Source organism: Barbatula barbatula, assembly GCF_947034865.1.
Source record: "Barbatula barbatula genome assembly, chromosome: 19".
Taxonomy (NCBI): Eukaryota; Metazoa; Chordata; class Actinopteri; order Cypriniformes; family Nemacheilidae; genus Barbatula; species Barbatula barbatula.
Window position 1 is genome coordinate 1379440 of NC_136782.1, and position 20874 is coordinate 1400313.

Genomic DNA, 20874 nt, shown 5'->3' on the forward strand with positions numbered 1-20874 from the left:
TTAGGAGAAACTTGTGTAAGTTTATACTCAAAAGACTTAAACGAGAACCCTGTTTTTCTCATTCTACAAAAGCAACAAATGTTTTTTTTTTAAATATTGCAGTTATTATAATTGGCGCCTTACAATGACATTTATTCTGTCTTGTTTTAGCTAAAGACTGCAAAAATCCAGGCTCCCCGCCAGGTGCCATCCGCTCTGGGGAACGGTTTCGTATCGGAGACAGGGTGCGGTACCAGTGCCAGTTAGGCCTGGACATGCTTGGTTCCTCTGAGAGAAATTGTTTGGACTCAAGAGAATGGAGTGGGGTAGAACCACGATGCTATGGTCAGTAAAAATATCAGGGGTGTCTTGCAAAATGGTTTGGTACTGACAAAAATTAATTATTCATTTTATCTTTCAGCCCAGTATTCATTTGATCCACCAGACTTCGTAGCTCAAGCCCTGGGAGGATCTATGTCTGCATTTATGGATGTTTCCTTACCAGAGTTTAAAAAGAAAGGTGGGGGAAACATCTTAAAAAACGCTAATTACAGTTCTTTACCATTTGTAACTTTCACTACAGTATTTGCTTTTTTTTTTGTTTATTATATATGACTAGGCCCATCCTTTGGCCGGAGTCTTAGAGTAGCAGACGGTAGTCTAAACATCTTTATTCTGTTGGATACATCAGGAAGCATTTCACAAGATGGGTTTCAGAAAGTTCAAAACGCCACTATTAAACTTGTCCAGAAGGTTTGTGTAAATGCACTTACGAAATCCAAAAGTTTAGATAAATTGACACTTCAACATCGCACCTGTTATATCAGTATTTTCATTGACTAAAACTAACATAAAATTTAAACAAAAATAAATTATGACTTTGGGTCAAGACCCTTATTGGATCTGTTAGTGTTCTTATTATTAGGGGTCAAGTCCCCAATGGACATAAACATTTGAAAGCGCCAGTTTTCTTCTTTCTCCGCCATTGCGTCTATCGCAGACTGTAGGCTACATATGAACATGGCACACAGGTAGAGGACATCCCAAACATTAACTATAGCAAATTTGGACTCTCTAACTCAAGCTCTTTAGTGCCACCATTAGTTCAAAGCTGCACACACACAAATCCTTTTCTAAACACATACTTTTTTTAATCCCTCCTACAGCGTTTGTCCAGTTTTCATGAAGTTTGGTATGTAGTATCAAGAGACAGTGCTGACATATTCGTAATAATTTCCTAAACCGTTCTTGTATAATGCGTTAATGATTTAGATGACCAGCACTCCAAAAAAAATGTGATACTGTATCTTCGATTTGATGCTGAATCGATGTGAAACTTGATATATGGCATCACAGTCTGGACCTGTGGATACATACAGGGATATAAATATCTGAAATCCTATCCTATATGTTATGTAAAGGAATGCCGATTCGAACCAGACCCAATGTTTAATTATTGAATAAATGCAGTAACTAACAAACAGCTTACAAAGATTTATACCAGTGCCTCATAGTGGTTAAGAGATATAACTAAATATGTGAAAATGCTTATAACATATGAAAGATTCTACATCATGTCATGTGATTAAAAGTTATAGATTTGCTGGATCGAGCTGAGTACTTTGACACCAAATTAGTTGTATTTCATTATACCTTCTGTCCGCCATGTTGGATTTATTTTAAATACTTTAAATACATACTTTTTGGAACTCCTACAATTATTTTTCCAATAGGAACGAAACATTTAGAGACCCTCCTAAGAAAACGTTATGAAAAGAGTTTTAATTGATCAAACTGTTCTCTTATACCAAGCCAACAAATTTAAGGACAAGCCTGCCAAAGGGTCATATGGCTCAATTCTGCGATACTTTGGAGTATTAACACAAAAAGTTCATGTCCACAATAATCATGTCATGAAAATCTGATATTGTGATAGACCGTCCTGAATATTACATACATGTATATTTGCGATGACAAAACTAGTTCATTGACTTTGCTTTTGTGTCTTTCATTTGTCACATCGACAAAAAATATTTTGATCATCTATTCTAAACCATGTTCATCCATTTTCAGCTTGATAGTTATGAAGTAAATATGAAGTTTGACATCATCTCATATGCGAGTGAGCCCAAAGACATTGTATCCATCACCGACAACCTTAGTGGCAATCTGGATTATATCTTGAAGAAATTACAAGAGTTTAGTTATAAAAGTATGTTCATTGCAATTCTTTTCTTTTTATCATGGTTTTAATTCCTATGTTGTTGTAGCTTTCTTACATCAAAAACATACCTTATATTGCAGGTCATGGGAGCAAGAAAGGCACCAATCTTTCGAAAGCCTTGGACAAGGTGTACAACCATCTTGTTTTCTTTAGAGAGACCAATAAAACTCACTTCAATCGGACTCAGAATATCATAATCATTGCGACTGATGGTAAGACTGACCAATACAGGAAAGCTATAGCTAAGGTGATGTGTAACCCGCAATTGTAACTGATGACTTTCTCGTGATTGTGTGTACTTGGCACCTAATGGTAGTATCTAATGGTATACTTACTATGGTTTCGTTTATGTCTCTAGGTCACTCCAATATGGGACCCAAACCAACAATCCCTTTAGATAAGATACGGAGTTTGTTGGGCTACGGAAACACTCTAGACCACACAGACGAGAAGCTCCTGGGTTAGTTTCATGACCATTAACACATCTAACCGTAAAACTGACATGCAATATCAAATTGTTTATATGACTCCAGTTTAAGTATTGACTTCATGAAAGTAGTTGTACTGTTTTGTAGTCTATAACATTCAGACATGCTCGAATTTGTTGGTACCCCTCCACAAAAATAGAAAGAATGCACAATTTTCTCTAAAATAACTCGAAGCTGACAAAAGTAATTGGCATCCAACATTGTTTATTCCATAATTCATAGAAATCAGACTTTAATTTTGACTTTGTATTCAACATAATATTGAAAACAATAAAACAATGAAAATGTCACAGACAAAAATAATGGCCCACAAACCTAATATTTTGTTGCACATTCTTTAGAGGTGATCACTGCAAGCAAAGGTTTTGTGTAGCTCTCTATGAGACTTCTGCACCTGTTAACAGGTAGTTTGGCCCACTCTTCCTGAGCAAACTGCTCCAGCGGTCTCAGGTGTGATGGGGGCCTTCTCCAGACTGCAAGTTTCAGCTCTTTCCAGAGATGTTCGATAGGATTCACATCAGGACTCATAGAAGGCCACTTCACAATAGTCCAATGTTTTGTTCTTATCCATTCTTGGGTGATTGTAGCATGTTTTGGGTCATTAGCCTGCTGGAGGACCCATGACCTGCGATTGAGACAGAGCTTTCTGACACTGGGCAGTACGTTTCACTCCAGAATGCCTTGATAGTCTTGAGATTTCCATTCGCACTATCCTTCAATCTGGGGTGGATTGTCCTCTTGCCGTCGCGCCCAGTGAGTTTGGCTACAATTCCATAAACTTTAAACTTCTTAATATTTGCAACTGTTGTCACAGGAACATCACGCTGCTTGGAGACTTGTGGCCTTTACCTTTACCATGCTTGTCTATTATATTCTTTCTGAGCTCCTCAGACTCGTTTGCTTTCTCTGGTCCATGTTCAGTGTGAGGATCACAATGATACCAAACAGCACAGTGACTTTTTTTTCACAATGACCTTTTAAATAATTTTCTCTGTTTAAATTGTCTGAATGACTGAAAACAAGATTGTATACATGTGTGATAGTAATTAAAGAAACTATTTAGTTTGAAATATCACTGTAATCCAATGATGTATTATCTATTCTAAGGGGAAATCGACAGATGTGTTCAGGCCATTTTAGAATTTCATCGTCGAATAAGCAACAATTCATCTCTTTCCAGCTTCTTTGCTTTATTCTACGACATGCCAAAGGCATTCAAGTAGACATGATGCAATCGCTTTTAATTTCATCACTCTTCAGGAGGAATAAAGCATTATTTCAATGAGCTGAAAGGGTACCAACACATTTGAGCATGTCTGTATGTGTACATTACACATTGCAGTGAGTTTCATAATCATTTTTGTGCTCTATCTTATTTATTCCATGTTTGTTTCAAGTCAAGTCAAGTCAGCTTTATTTATATAGCGCTTTTTACAATTTTCATTGTTACAAAGCAGCTGTACAAGAAAACATTGACTATAAGTAAAACATAAAAGGTTATGGAAGTCAAAACACAGGTCAAATATCAGACACACAATAAATTCCTATATGCAGAGTTAATTAAATAAGACTATCAAATTCTAGCATATTAAAAAGTGCTGTAAAAAAGTCAGAAATACCTGCAATATGAATGAAGCTCATTGTTTGTCTTAAGTTGACAGTTGTGTTCATATGTTTGTTCCACCACAGATGTTTACGTGTTTGCTGTGGGACAAAATGTAAATAAGAATGAGCTGAAAACTATTGCCTCTTTCAAGAAAGATGAGCAGCATATTTTTGTTCTGGAAAACTATGACCAGCTAGGATTTGTATTCAACCAAATGATCAGTAAGTAAGCTGCCTCTTGTGAAGAGTTTTTCGTTTAACACTATAACAACGTTTATTTATAAATCATTAAAAGTTCATGACATTTGTAAGCATTATAAGATACACAAAACAATGACCAATGTTAATCTTTAGGAAATGTTTAATATGATTAAACTAAGACTAAATGTCAACAAGCACATTATCTCATATTTTTGAATATGGATGATTCTCACAAAACCACTTAAACATCATGGCAGTCAAGATTTAATTATAAAACATACAATTGGGTAACACAAAAATGATCATAGTAAAGATAATTGTGTTTTCTGCCTTAGACAAAACATCATTTTGACATGCCTTTCTGCTGAAATGATCAAAACCCTAATGCGTGTGCAGTATATTTTGTCATTTAAAAAGAGTAAAATGTAAATATTGTGAAATTATAAAATAAAAATTGACAGAATATTCATGAATAATAAAATGAAGAAATGGTAAAAGAAGTGTTCAGGACTGGTAAACGTTTTTTAAAGATGAATTAATCAACTCGAACTTCTCAAGTACCCGGACTTGAGTAAAAATAAAATGACTTAAATTATTTACATTGTGTTGTCGCAGCATTTAGCATTTAAACATTTATGTTAAAGGCATGGCCGTTGGCATCAGTCGGCATTCATTGACTCTATACAGGTGTCCAGCAGCAGCAGATTTATTTCCCCTTATAACCAATTAAGTCAAGAAGCGATGTAATAAGAGATTTTCTCTGTGTATTGGAGACAGCTCGCAAAAGTAAGAGTGTAGAATGCGGCAAGTGACGGCTTAAAAGGGAAGTGCTAGCCTTGAATAATGTTCATGCTTCTTGGAGCAACTAGCCCAGTGTGCTAAACCCACACCTGACCAGCAAATTGTGTATTAATCACACCATAGGACCATTTATTGATGCTCAAGAAGCAACATCCATTAAGAGGTGTAAACTGTTGAATAGGATGATCGTTGTCAATTGTTTGTAATTTGTTTAATTTGATTAATTTAGCAGAGGCTAAATAAGATATAAACATTTTTTTTAAATCAAGAAAAATGTAAACATCACTGTCATCTTGACCTTTTGAGCATGTAGTTGATGATTGAACTTTTGATTGCACTGTACATTGCAAATGATTTGTAAAGATTAAACAAATATTTAAGAGCTCAGTGTTGAGGCCAATGGGCCCTTTTCACATGACGTCAAGCAAAGCAGTGTATCGTTACTTCCACTAGAGCCTTAGAATGATCTAAGCTACACATTCTTCGTTGAACAGTACCTGTTTGATTATGAAGGTTTCTTTTTGCGTTAGCAAAGGTGCTAGGATAAGTACTTGAATAAGTGTTCTGTCAGTCAATCACGTTACTGAATATTGACATGCCTGATACTAAACAAAATAATAATCTTACCGATGTCTTGACCACTCATTTAAAATTCTAGCACGACGGCAAAACAGAAGTTCTTCTCCTTGTTCATTGCAAAACGGAAGTTATGATACCCTGCTTTGCGAAAAGGTGGAATGACATCATAGGTGAAAGGTCAATAGGCTCTTTTCACAGAGTTTGATTGACAGGCAATCGGATTGATCATAATCAGGATTTTGGGGATGATCTACTGTTAGAAATGCAATATAATATACATAGCTGTCTCTTCAGATGTGTATAAAGAGCGTACACCACAAAGTGGTATGTTTTTGTGACCTTAATATGAGCTATTTCTATGTACATACACCGCGGGTTCCCTTGCATGATTCACCATGTTCTGTCAGCCGTCTTAGTGTTTCGAAAGGGACGGGTGGAGTAAGCGTTTGGTTGCAATAAGTACAAAGCGATTGGCTAAAAGTTTTTTCAAGAAAATCATGTTTGACATCTTAAAACCAAGATTTTGTGAGAATCACCCATATATATTATTATCCATTAAGATTATCTAATATTTGCTAATGGTTTATTAATGAAAATGTGGGGTCATTATACATAAATAATATGATAAGATGATTATTTTTCTATGTTTACCTTAGAAATGTCAAATGTGAATTGAAATGGCATTTTGATGAAAACATTTTTGAATCAACTGTAAATAAATGTCAGCTAATGAAGATGAAGTAAGGGCAATACTGCGTGTTGTATTTGTTGAATATTTCCTTGTAATGCTCCCTCAGGTTAGATTTAACCATGAAAATAATAAAATCTAAAGGTACTTATTAGTCAAAACTATTGAAAGGCAAACTACAGTGTATCAGTAAATGTCTTTTAAAAGAGATAATAGAACACTAAAGGAAATCAAGCAGGAAATAAAGCAATTATGAACTAAGATTAGATCAGTTATTAATATTTGTTGATAATCTCATGTGGTGATGTTTTATAATCTTTCCTCTGCGATGTCTTTATGTGTAGTCTAAATTCACCTCAAAAGCTGACCTTTCAGTTACTCCAAACATATCAAGGTAACACGCACACAAAAGTGCTAATGCATCTTAAAACAATATTTGTATAAAGAGCGAAGATTGTCGACATCACTTTCGGCCACTGATGCACTGCTGCTTTGCATTGAATCCGTTATTGAGCTTTATTTCAGAAGAGTCACTAGCCTTTTAATGTTAATTTTAATCCCCTTCATGTTTGCAAGATGATTCTGCTGTGACGGCGTGTGGAATGGCACAAGAGGAACAGACTGATTCATCTAACAGCGTTTATACCAGACCTTGGCATGTGACCATTACCTCGGTTGGTTGGTGATATCAATTTCATTTTTGATGTAAATGTAGAACAGCATAACTTCTGTCAGACTGTATGCATTTTATTTGAATGTTTTTTTTTTTTGTTGCTGTTACCTAGGTTCATAACATATGCAAAGGCTCTATCTTGACTAAAAGCTGGGTGCTGACAGCTGCTCACTGCTTTGTGCGTGTAAATGGTGAATTTCTATCAATTTCCAAAGCCTCTGAAGTTAAGGTTCAGTATGGTAAGAAGAATGGTACAGAATAAGAATCACTACACAAACATTAACATTCTGTAAAACCAAACCACTTTACACGATGCAACATACTATAATGAACGTCGATGGGATCTGGTTGGATTTTGAAATGTGGATGTATACTGTATATACTGCACCTCGTTGCTATCTATTTGCGCATACTTGTTGAATGTCCAGGGGTGGGCTGGTCATCTGGCATCCTGGGAGTTTTCGTGTTGGGCCGCTATCGTATGGGTAGGACGTGTTATAAATGCGAATGCACACAACGCAAATGCAAAATACACGCATTCCACCAACCCCTCCTTTGACAGAATTAACCATGCACCCCCCCCCCCCCCGGTAGACAGACCCGAGCATGATGGAGGGCCGATATGGGCCAAAAAATTCCAGGGCCAATTTTTCTTCCCAGCCCTGTGCATGTCTACATTTAAAAGAACAAACTTGCAAGTTGTGCAAAATGTAAACGGCCGCTAAGTGATTCTTACAGGACATGGTTGTAAAAACATTTGGGGCTTCAGCCCCTTTAGCCCACCCCTGGTACCGCTGATATACATATACACTCAGTAGCCACTTTTCCATTTTTTTGGGGGGCCAGTTTGAGTCAAGTCTTCATTGGGCTGGGTCGAGTCAATAATTTTAAAGCCTTATAGCTGCAAGGCCAAATACAAGAGGCATGTCCACAATCAGCCCAGTAGCAGAGCAGCACTGCCCTAAACACATCTCACTTGGACAAACATCACACAACCCACTTTACAACCACTATGGTGTTGACTTAAGATATGTCTGATATTTAAATACAATCTTCTTTCTATCTCAGAAAAGGGAAATAGGTGGACATCACTGAAAACAAAGGTTGAAGTTGCAGCAAAGGAGCTATTTCCTCATCGAAAGTTTGATTTGAAAGGCCTGAAAGACAAGAATGTGAAGGAGTTTTACGACTATGACATTGCTCTGGTTAAGCTGAGTGAAAACATTGCAATATCTTTAGAGGCAAGGTAGGATTCAACTACATCATGTCTTCATTATTTTTTCTTTTTTATGGTAGTAAGCAAATACATGACACAAAGCAGCTTTTAAGCTATGTGGATGTCTTCAGCAAGGGTGTTGATTGGTTTGGGACGCTAAGGACATGTCCATACCATATCATCACCATCCTTAGCAATAATTTCAACCAGACAATTAATCTAAATTTGTAAATAACCACTGATGTCGTGTGGTTCTTTATCCATTACTATTTTACTCAAACTTGTTTTTATCCTGGAATCATTTTATTGCGATTAAAAATCATCTAAAACCGCATTCTGTAAAAATAGCTCAGCTTGTGGTACGCAAACTCCAGAGCCATTGAGAGAGAGTCGCAACAGAAGAAGTTCAATGTTTTCGAGCGTAACATGATTCATGGAGCTTTCAGATAGTTCCAGGAAGTTTTGTTTTTTCTTTTTATTTCTTTAAATGCTTTTTTCATTAAAAGGCTTGCGTATTTAAATGCGTTTAAAGTTTACCTCAGGTGGTCTGTTAAGTTGCAGTTCCATGTGGCATTGCTGCAATTAAACTGTTCCATTGGAGTCACAGGAGTTCACGCAACTCTCTCTCTCAACGTCTCTGACAAACTCATTGCCAGCAATGAGTACCTCCTCTGCAATTCACGTCTCTAAAAGGATTACATTGGCTTTCTTTAGTCCCACTCCTCTAAACCTTGACAATTGGCTTTGTCTTCTCTTATTAGCATGTGACGTAGGCTGCAGTTAGAGTAGGTTGTACTATGCAAAGATATATCTTACAAGATGACGCATTTAAGCGCTTTAGGCATGTAGACGAATCCGCCATCTTGGAACAGTCCACTGACGTCACTCACGGTTTGCTATACTAGATCACTTTGCTAGAAACTGTTCTCAGTTAGGCACGCTTTACTTATACAAAAAAAGGGGCAAAATTACAGTCCAACTAAAACAAAGGTGTCAAACGCAGGTATTCCATGCAATGGGTAGGCTCAAGACTGAACAGGGAACAAAGCACTGGCCAAACTTAAATAGATAAACAACAGGTGATGCAAATTATAACTAATGAGCTGTGCTAATAGTTTGTGGTTGGTGCCACCTAGTGGTTGGGAGAGTCGTTGTTGGGCAGAGGTCATGCAGCGCCACCTGGTGGTTGGGAGAGTCATTGCAGACAGATCCTTACAGTTTCATTCCTCATAGAATGTGAGCTAAGCAGATCTTCATTGCATACAGTAGGAAAAAGCATTTCTTCATTGCATATGCTAGGGGAAATCATACTCACCACCCTCGGAATGATGCCTCACCTCCTCACTTCAATCTCCCTTTTCTTTTGAACTCTGTGATCTTCGAGGCTCAGGACAGTCTCTGCGCCAGTGCCCCGTGTTCCCACAGTTTAAACACTTCTCTGGATCATAAGTGCTAGAGGGTTTAAAACCTCCCTCTTCCACACCCGTGCCATTGACCTCCTCTCCCTCGCCAGTTTCCTTTTCCACCGTGCTCTCCTCCGATTCTTATGAGAGCCATGTTGAGTTCTTTGTCTTGTAAAAGCTTTTTCTTGATCTTCCACAGGCCATTTACCCTGTAGCTTTCTCAGGTCAGATGGTTTCACTTTGACCTTCAGCAGTCTCTCTAATTATTTCATTGAGGGTGAGAATTCTTTGCAAAATTTCAAAAGTTATTTGTACGTCGGTGCTGGACACGCTCTTTCTTGCTTTGGACGCACCACGGGCTTTGGTGGGGGCACTGGAGCTGCCTCAATCGGGTCTGGGATCGGGTTCAGACATCGTTGAGGAGGAACACAATCATTCTCCGGTTGGTGTTTGTAACAAGTCATAGATGGGTGTAAAGGAGACAGAGGGGTAAAATCATTATATTCAGGCAAAACAAGGTACAATAGAGTTTTCGGCGGTGGAGGTGTATGACTCGGTGGTGGCAATTCTTCCAAAGCCTTTTCTTTAAAAACATGGTCACGTCTATTTGCTTCCCTCTCACACAACTCTAAACATTTACATGCTTCATTATATTTTTCTCTCCCTTAAAATGCGAATGCACACAACGCAAATGCAAAATACACGCATTCCACCAACCCCTCCTTTGACAGAATTAACCATGCATCCCCCCCCCCCGGTAGATAGACCCGAGCATGATGGAGGGCCGATATGGGCCAAAAAATTCCAGGGCCAATTTTTCTTCCCAGCCCTGTGCATGTCTACATTTAAAATAACAAACTTGCAAGTTGTGCAAAATGTAAACGGCCGCTAAGTGATTCTTACAGGACATGGTTGTAAAAACATTTGGGGCTTCAGCCCCTTTAGCCCACCCCTGGTACAGCTGATATACATATACACTCAGTAGCCACTTTTCCACTTTTTTGGGGGCCAGTGTGAGTCAAGTCTTCATTGGGCTGGGTCGAGTCAATAATTTTAAAGCCTTATAGCTGCAAGGCCAAATACAAGATGCATGTCCACAATCAGCCCAGTAGCAGAGCAGCACTGCCCTAAACACATCTCACTTGGACAAATATCACACAACCCACTTTACAACCACTATGGTGTTGACTTAAGATATGTCTGATATTTAAATACAATCTTCTTTCTATCTCAGAAAATGGAAATAGGTGGACATCACTGAAAACAAAGGTTGAAGTTGCAGCAAAGGAGCTATTTCCTCATCAACTCTAAACATTTACATGCTTCATTATATTTTTCTCTCCCTTTTCTAGACATGTGTTCTCTTATTTTCTCTAATTTAGTGGTACTGAATGTACCGTTTTCTGGAAAGTTCGCTTTTTCTTTTAAGACTTTCCATCCCATATTTTCCTAATTTCTCTTTATGTTGGTTTATCCATATTAGTAGTCACTTCTCTCTTTTCAGACTGTTTAATTTTGAGTAGTCACTTCCCTTTTCTTCAGACTGTTTAAAAATCAGTCACTTCTCTTTTCAGACTGTTTTAAAAATATATACTTGACTCACCGTTTTTCACTTTTGTGCCTTGCACTGAGTTCTTTTGGGATCACGTCAGCTTGGAGTCCGGAGGAGAGTTCTCTAGTCCCTGTATGGGGTTAGAGCTGGATTTGCTATGTCCAGGATGATCAATCAACTCCAGTCCGTTCTCCGTCAGCCTTGTGATCCCATCCCTCGTTGCCAAATTGTTGTGGAATTTTCTTATTCCTTAAACTAGGTGTGTCAGCCCAGACAAACGCAACGCACAGAGAGGCATGAGGTACTTTGCAAAGAATTTTATTGTCGTTTAATCTGCATCATAAGCAATGAGCATGGTGCAGAAAAAAGGCGCTCCTCTCTCCTGCACACTCCTGAGTTTATATATGATTCAAACGTAGATTTGTCGCAAGCCGCTTTTTGGAAGATAAGTCGCTAAAGGGTTTGAAAAGTCACTAGTGACAAAGTGGTTGGGTGGTTTTATTGTAAATTGAAATGCACTTTAAAAGTTCTGCCATGCCAATTTACAATGTTTTTACACAGGCCTGTTTGTTTGCCTTGTACCTATTCTTCAAACCGGGCTCTCAAAATGGGTCCAGACACCACCTGTAACCAGCACAGTAAGTTTTTTGAGACAAGTTCAAAGCATATACCGGTATACAATTAACATAAACAGCTCCATTTGGAAATAAATGTTTGTTTGCATGGTCAGAGAAACACCTTCTCCACCTGAATGAGACTCCGGCTTACTTCATCAGACAGGGAACTCACCGATCAAACACATTCGTACATAGTGGTGCAAAAGTGAGTAGAAACATAAAAAATAAAACATTATGTCTTACCAACCGATAACAAACAGAAGAATCAAAACATCTTATGATCACCAACAATCAGAAGAAATGTTTGTAATTCCGATGTACAGTAGTTTGGAAACCGTTAACTAAAATGTTCCAAATACTGTATCTAGCCTAAATTTAACATACAAAACCAATTCTGCTTTATTAATGTTCATGTTTCAAGGAAAAGGCCGATTCTTTACATGTATTCTATTTATAATGGAAAACTGTGGACAACCATACAATACACTCTCAAAACTGAAGAGTGTTGTACCTTTTTCTGAAGTACCTACACTCTTAAAAAAGGATGTGTTCATATTAACACATAATGGGCCCTATAAATGTGGCACCAGGCAAGTGCCTTTCAGCTCGACACAGTTTTCAGGTGGGTGCACAGCGCACATACATTATGCTTATTACACACAGAGATCATCTGAGATTATCTGCTCGTGCACAAGGTTAAAGCTCGTAAGCAGACTATCTACAGTACAGAATAAGTACTGCGTTTCCTCTCTGGAGAAGCATCCAATCTTTGCTCTTGCAACTTCCACCTTGTAAATAGAGAATCCGCTATGGCGCGAGCGCAACTAGCTCTTAAAGGGAATGGGATACAAGACTTAACGGTTTTGCTCAAAACACACCCAGGACTCATTAAGAGAATAGTTACAACCAAAGGTAAATCTTCATTAAAAGATGTGGCAACACACACAGTTTAATCTCATATTAATATTGACTACTTCTACCCACCGGCGGCGCCAGGGGGGTCTTGGGGGGTCTCAAGACCCCTCCAAAAATGCCTGGAACCCCCATTTGACCCCACCACCCCCTTCCTGATTAAAGAATATTTGATATATATTAAAATATATACATCTGGGAAAAAAGATTTAAAAATGGTTCTCTTCAAACTACACAGAACAATAATAATTAGTAATTTAATCGACATATACAAAAAATATAAACATAAGAATCACTGCGACGCCCCATGAATGTTGCTGCCGCTGCGCCTTGCATCATTGCGTTCAAGGCGCTGTCACGAGCCCGCAAGAGCTGCTACGCACTTTATATCTTGAAGCTAAAAATGGATCGTTTTGTCATACCTAAAAAAGGGCGGAGGAGACAGTTGAGATGGAATTATGCTTAGGGCACCAATATGGCTATAGTTTAGTAGTTTGTTTACTGTAGTTTAGTAGATATTGCATGCTGCATGCTACTTCTGCTTGCTACACTCTGCTTACAGCCTCTGCCACCAACTAGCCCCTGTGCGAGGGGCGAAAAGAGGAGCCGAGTGCGTAAGTCTCCTCCTGTCGGTACATAGCCTCTCCACCGTCAAGACTCCTACAGTGCCTCCTTGTGGCCACACACGGTAACTGGGCCCTAGCGGACCCAGGCTGAACTTGTAAGGGATCTCGGAGCAGCAGTGGGCCCCAGAGACGTAGTGTTCAGGCCCACCAAGCAGTGGACATATCCTGGCACTTGCCAACCACAGCCCCAGCTATGGGTAAATAGTCCCACTGCCTTGTGGGTAGCCTATAGAGGCAAAGGCTAAGGGAGCACAACCAAACAAAAAACACGACAAAAGACCTCAACGTCGGAACAGGCGGAGGATGATGGCTGACTTAAGTGGAGCATCACAACGGCTGGGAAGACGGATGAAGGCTGCAGCAGTGATGGGTCCCCAGTCGTCTTGGACTCCATGCCACTGGATCCTGACCCAGACCTGCCAAGGATCGTGTGATGGTTGTCTGTGCACCAGCCTTCACACGTTAAACAACGTCACGCACAGGCGTCCTCCACAAAGGGAATCCACCCTTCCACCCTGGATAAAGTCCTATGGCGACCAGCAAGTGGCGACGGGGGCAGGGTTGTGTAGTCTGGAAGTCCCTAGTCATGAGCTGGCACATTAGGCGATGGGTGTCAGAATCAGTCGCTGGGCTCTTGGAACGAGGCAGAAGAGCTCTTCGGCAGCTACACCCATGTCTAAGCAGTCCTATTTAGGATCCACTCTGCTTACCCCACATGGGGAAGGGGCTAGAAAAGGTGCCCTAAAAATAGCCTGCCTCATACCTCCTGACTGTATTACTGCGTCCAGAGGAAACACCCCATTTGGTGTCAGAAACAAAATAAATTGAATTTTGGAGCCTGGAATGTGCGCACCCTGCTGGACAGCACCTCCAGTGACAGACCTGAGAGACGAACCGCTATCATAGCCAGAGAACTGCAGAGATACCGGATTGATATAGCTGCTCTTTCCGAAAACCAACTGGCAGGTGAAGGGCAACTGAAGGAGAAGAAAGGAGGTTACACTTTCTTCTGGAAAGGAAAGCCAGCCAATGAGGCTAGAAACCATGGAGTTGGACCTGCCATCAAAAACCAGCTTGTCAACCACCTCTCCGAACTTCCCGTGGGGATCAGCGAGCGCCTCATGACAATCCATCTGGTGTTGGCCAACAACCTGACAGCGACAGTAGTGAGCGCCTATGCCCCTACCCTAGACTCCGATGTGGAAGAAAAAGAAGCTTTCTATGCCTGCCTAGAAGACACCCTGTCAAAAATCCCCAGGAAGGACAAGATCATCCTCCTTGGAGACTTTAATGCTAGGGTAGGCCGGGACCAACACCTCTGGAAGGGCACTATTGGCAAGGAGGGCATCGGTAACATCAACTCCAACGGAGTGCTGCTTCTGAGTAAGTGCGATCAGCATAACCTCGTCATTACCAAACTCTCTATCGACAGAATGTCCATCAAACTTAAAAAAGGAGGACACTACACACCACCACGGACCTCAAATGTCAACATTGCAGCAGAATCTGTGGATCACAGATTGGCCTTTACAGCCACCTGAGGATCCACAAATAAGGCGACCCGACGGAGAGGACAGTCATACTCGTTTCGAGTGACCGCCGAAGAAGAAGAATATGGCTAGCAGCGGCACTGGGTGTGGCTATGGTAATTAAAGTTGGAGCATATTGTTTGCAAACTACAATTGATTAATTAATTAAAAGTAGTTGATATGCTGTGTTGTTTTATTTGTTTAGTTGCATTAATATGCAGTTATAAGCCGTGTCCACTGTATTTTTTGTTGGTTTTCATGAGACCCCCCTTGAAATGACCAAGACCCCCCCATTTTCCCCAATCAAAATTGTCTGGAGCCGCCACTGCTTCTACCATAGTATTTATTTTGATTTAATTGATAGAAGACAGATACAGCTGTAAGATTATTTCCGGAAAAAGATGAGCTGCTGGAGCCAGGCAGAGGGGACGGAACTACAGCATGAACACATCATGCTGTAGTTTATAAAACACTTTCCAAAGCAAGTTGGAGTGCTGGTGAGAGTTTATCAAGCACAGAAATACTATGTCGGTTTTTAACAAGTTGACCAGGTTAAGCATGAGTGGCCAAGCACGTTTAACATTGTAACGAAGTCAGAATTCATGACATAGCATGGTAACCCATCTTTACGGAATCAACTACCTGTCCATAATGTTCAACATGTTTCACACCATGCAATACTTTCAGGAACGATATTGTCATGATCCTGTCAGTCCCATGTGTTTTGTGTGGAGAAAGAGCATTGTTTTGAGAAGCCATGCTCTCTCTCCGGTGTCACGTCCTTTAGCCCCGCCCCCTTGTTTCCCTGTTAGCAGTCCATTAGTGTTAGTCTTGTCTCCAGCCCTGATCCATCTTTCCCTTAGTGTTTCAGTCCCCTCACCTGCCTCGTGCAATCTTCCTGTTAGCTTTCCCTTAGTGTTTCATCCTTGTCACCTGTGGCCACTCTCCCTGTGTCATCAGTCCTTGTTAGTGTTTTCCCTTTATCAAGCCCCAGTTTTCCCTCTGTTCCTTGTCGGTTCATTGTCATTTTGTCATTATCGTACCTCCTCACGTCACCTTGTTGGATTATTCCTGTCTATGGATTATCGTGTTTGTTCCTGTTCTAAGTTTGTGGATTTTGTTGATTTATTATTCAAAGGACTTTGTTTGTTTTGTTCCCCTTGTGGAAAGTTTTAGTTTACACTTTTTTGTCTTGTTTTAGATCGTGTTTTCCTCATCGAGGGTCTTTTGTTTAAATAAAGTTTTTGTTATTTAACTCTGCTGCCTGCGTTTGGGTTCTGTCCACACACCGTGACAGATATGTAGATTTTACTATGCTTTCTCTTAAAAAAAGTATTTTTTCTCACTTACGGCACTATCATAGAATTTAATAGTAGTAGCCAATATGCTGACTGCTTTCATGTTTCAACCCGTTATGAGAAAACAAAAACAAAAAGTATGCATATGACGCTAATGCAGTTTTATGAAATAAATACAGTTGTACATGAGTAATGTAAAATACTATATTGTATATTTGTTGTTGAATCTAAATAAAATGTTTCAGTAAATTCATTTGAAATGTAATGACTGTTGTGTATATCATGATGAATAAATAAGGTAAAATAAACAAATACATAAAGATTTTTAGTTTATAGCATATAAATTACGGTCATGTGGTCTGTTTTAAACGATAACGATCTCAGGACAACCAACAAATGAAGTTTTCTCTGTGAACCCACCTATAGGCGAATATTCCTAAAGTGCTCTTTCAATAACTAAACAATATTGCGCCATCGACGTTAGAGCAGGTTTCCGTTAGTTAATGGCGCAGTCTATTTCAGTTGCCTCAAAATAGCAATGCATCAATAATCTGCCTTAACACACCTCGTTTCCAGACCAAGCCCGTCCATGGGCGCAAACTTAATTTATTATTTAAATGATGTTGTGTCGGACTGAAACTAGCAAAGAAACACTTGTATCACGCCTGGCTCTGCATTTTGCAGTGTATGATAGGGCCCAAAATATGTTGTTTTTAACACAACGTTTTTTAGAGTGCACTTCAAGTAAAATGTTCTAACTTTTTTGCGCATTTTGTTTTAAACATCAGCAGACATTCTGTGCTGTCAGTAAGGTCGTGGTTGAATTTCACTTCTGTTTTGCAGAGAGGTGAATGCATTCAGAAGGCAAGATCCATCTATGCGAACAGCACCGTATCTCTAAGTGAAGTGATCACAGACAGATTCATGTGCACTGGAGGTTCAGAGACACACAGACATGAAATTACTTGTAAAGGTTTGTCTTTGGACATGAAAGATACAGTATATTCTCAAATGCAGCATGATGTGTAATGGATGTTTGTTCCTCCAGGGGACTCTGGCGGAGCACTCCTCTTACGCAAGAGAATGCGCTATTTCCAAGTGAGTGACTTGCAGTTTGTTTTGGCATTACAAAATCTATCATAAAGTGCAAATCTGGAAATGAATGGATTGTATAACTGGGATGCAGGATCCGGATAAACAGAAGCATCTTAGGAGACTTAAAGGGGTTCTCCACCCAACTGTCATGAATTACTCACCCTTTGGCGTGCATGCCTTAGAATTCATTGATGGTTTATACAAGAATCGCTTGACCAATCAAAAAGCTTTTAATGACTTTTATTTATGGAAGTCTCTCGAAGCCATATACTAAATTCAGTGCAAACCAGACAGCTTTTGTTCCACCATTGGAAGCAATAGGTATCTACGCCACTTCGTCGCTTGACCCCTAAATATTTGGAAAAATTGAGAGTTCTGGGACATCATTGACTAGAAAAAATGTAAATGGTAGCCAAAGGTGCCACAAACTGTTTGCTTTCTATTGGACTTTTGAAACTCGAGTCCTGCGTGTTCAAAATTTGAAGAAAAGTCAAAGATATCGTTTTTCCCAATAAGTTTAAGTAGAATTTATTATCAGATGTAAAAGCTTCTTCCAGCTGGGAGTTGTCTCTCAAACATATACACGAGCGAACAACCGAATACAAACTTCTGGGTTACAAGTATTTATAAAATATGTGACGTCGATTCTCTCTTCGGGCTCCTCCCCTTCATCGGGCGGGCGTTGAATCCTCCGGAACCAATCAACTCGGGACATGTAAATCTGACTCCATTCTCCCCCAACCATTGGTTCCTGCAAAACATTTTGAAAATAGCCGGTCCTGCCGGGAGATGCGATTGACGCACACACACACATACACTCACACACTTGTTATCTGAGACCCTGCTTCTGCATTCCTCAGAGCTCATGTTACACACTTCTGCCAACTAGCTTTCAAGACAAAGAACCCAGCACAGCATGGACATACTCATATCATTATATTTAACAGTAAAACAACAGTAAACATGAATTTATAATACATAAAACATCATAATCCCAATATTTCCTAAATTCTTCAAAATGTCTTCTTTTGTGTTTAACAGATAGTCAATGATGTCCGAGATGATGTACCAAATATTAGAAATTTCAGTCACTAACACTTTCTAAATATCTTTCTTTGTGTTCAACAGAACAAAAAAATGTATACAGGTTAACAGGAACCACTTGAGCGTGAGAAAATTATGACAGAATTTTCCTTTTTGGGTGGAAAAAAACACTTAGCAAGGAATGATAGGGGTCATTTTGTGAACAGCAAACGCAGATGTCAGAAAAGTGATCAAATGTTATTTTGACACGGTTCTAAAGCAGCTGTCTTTGCTGATGAGTCTGGGGCGGTAGTCTTAAAAATGTATTGGCCAAACCCCTCCAATAATAATAATGCAGTCACCCGCAACGGTGCATTATGAGAAGTGCATTTCTGTTCAGGGCTATAGTACATCAAGATCAAGCACCCAAACATAAAGTTGTGATGTACTGACATCAAGCATGACTAAAACAGTACCTTCTATTAATTTACACGTGAGACTTCATAATAATAATACATTTTATATACCTCCTTTAAAAGTAGCATCTCAACGCGCTTTCCATAAGAAAGAGAGAATACAATTAACGTAATAGAAATTCACATTTATAATAAAATTCAAGGAAAATAACAACAAGATCAGGTATTGTGGAGCCAAATCATTCAAGGCCAAGTTAGCAGGAGAATTTTGAAATCAATACAAAATTTGACAGGGAGCCAGTGTAAGGTTTCTAAAATGGGTGTCGTGTACTCTTCCACTGGTCCTAGTCAGGATGTGAGCAGCAGAATTTTGAACCAACTGTAATGAAGGGGAGCTTTTGTAACACCAGGCACCAGTGCATTAGTTTTCTCTTATTTTGATAACTGTAAAGTCATGATTAGCTTTTCAGCTTGTCAGCATATGACGTAGTCTGGAAATATTTCTGAGATTAAAAAGGATACTTTTACTGTATTGCAAACATGAAGATCAAATGTTAAGTTAGCATCAAATGTCATCCCCAAATTTTTTGTTTAGTTTGAAACAGTTGTTAAACAGAGCCACCCACGTTAAAGGCCCAGCCTTGCGTAACTGGCGAGGTGAACCACTGAGCATCACTTCAGTCTTGTCGCTGTTTAGACAAAGAAGATTATCAGACAACCATTTTTTTATTTCAGAAATACATTGAGAAAGAAAAGAAACTGCCTCATTGACAACAGATTTTCAATGCATATCAATCTGGGTGTCATCAGCATATGAACCACACGGAGCAATTGAGTTTACGTCATATAGATTGTCAAGTTGGATCATCTTCTCTGCGCTCAGCCAGGGCCCGCAAGGAGTAATGCTTATCTCAGCAGGTTTCATGTTATGAGTATCGAACACCTACTGCTGCCACCTGCTGGTACGGAAAGTTAATTCTTGGCCGTTGGCGGCTTGTTGTGTTAGGGCAACTTTGGATCCAGACAGCCAATGTGAGCAGACACCACAGTCAGCTTTTCATCTGCGCTATTTAGTCAGCGTTGCCTTGGTTTTACCTGCTGTTATAAGTATAAAATATATTATTAAGAATTTTCATTGAAGTGGGGATTAAAGCGAAGCAGGACATAGAAAACTTTATTCATAGCACAACATACTTTGCAAAGACTGAGATTCGTGTCATTCTCCTACAGGTTGGCGTCATCAGTTGGGGAACCAATAAGATATGTGACAGCAAGACTGTTATCAAAGATGTTGACTGGCCTGCAGACGCCAGAGACTTTCACACCAGTGTGTTCTCTTTGATGCCCTGGCTCAGACAACATCTTGACAAGGATCTGGAGTTTCTGAAGGATGCTTAGCAAGAGTTAAACACATTAAACAGATGAATGCATGCAATGCCATTTGTCAATAAAATTCCTCAAATATCTACACAATCTTTGTGCATTTATTTTTAGCACATCAAATCCATATTGATGCTTCAAATATGGAGTTAATATTGTGCCTTAATTTAACAAACAAATCCAGCATTTTGCAAACAAACTCAATTTGCTTTGCAAAGGGAAATCTCGCCTCGCAAACAAACAGAAAGCAATGTGCAAAGACAAAGGTCCGTTTGAGCGAGAACGCAGATAATTAACAAATATAAATGATGTTTTACAAATAAATACAAGCCATTCTACAAATTACTTGTAACCTGTGAACAAATACTAAACCTAGGGCATACAAATGCATTCCTGTCTGTTACGATTGTGAGACACTTGCCCTTTTAAGAGAATCTCTCGGGTCGATTTTCTCACAAATGTGTCCAGGCAGATTTTCTCACAAATGCAGTTGAGCAACTCCCTCTTCCAAAACAGCAGATGGCGCTATAGTGGATAATTTTAAGGTAACGCCGAATGATTTGAAAACG

At 39.4% G+C, this 20874-nt stretch overlaps 1 protein-coding gene across 2 annotated transcripts in view; it reads left to right on the forward strand.

Moving 5' to 3' along the window:
* The window catches only part of LOC306908326 (complement C2), a 31280-nt gene extending 10883 nt beyond the window's left edge, over nt 1-20397 (forward strand). Inside the window, exons 5-19 of one of the 2 annotated variants that reach the window (XR_013787994.1) lie at nt 151-324; nt 401-499; nt 599-732; nt 2053-2191; nt 2284-2415; nt 2562-2663; nt 4381-4518; nt 7142-7239; nt 7351-7477; nt 8307-8484; nt 11971-12047; nt 12140-12231; nt 17235-17364; nt 17440-17616; nt 20156-20394. Coding sequence is in view for 1 of the 2 variants with exons in the window: in XM_079481089.1 (XP_079337215.1) it covers nt 151-324; nt 401-499; nt 599-732; nt 2053-2191; nt 2284-2415; nt 2562-2663; nt 4381-4518; nt 7142-7239; nt 7351-7477; nt 8307-8484; nt 11971-12047; nt 12140-12231; nt 17235-17364; nt 17440-17489; nt 20156-20323 (1838 nt within the window). In the remaining variant the exon portion in view is untranslated. Of the gene's footprint in view, nt 1-150; nt 325-400; nt 500-598; nt 733-2052; nt 2192-2283; nt 2416-2561; nt 2664-4380; nt 4519-7141; nt 7240-7350; nt 7478-8306; nt 8485-11970; nt 12048-12139; nt 12232-17234; nt 17365-17439; nt 17617-20155 lie in introns of both variants that reach the window. The other variant, XM_079481089.1, reaches the window with a different exon arrangement.
* Nucleotides 20398-20874: the final 477 nt, after the last annotated feature.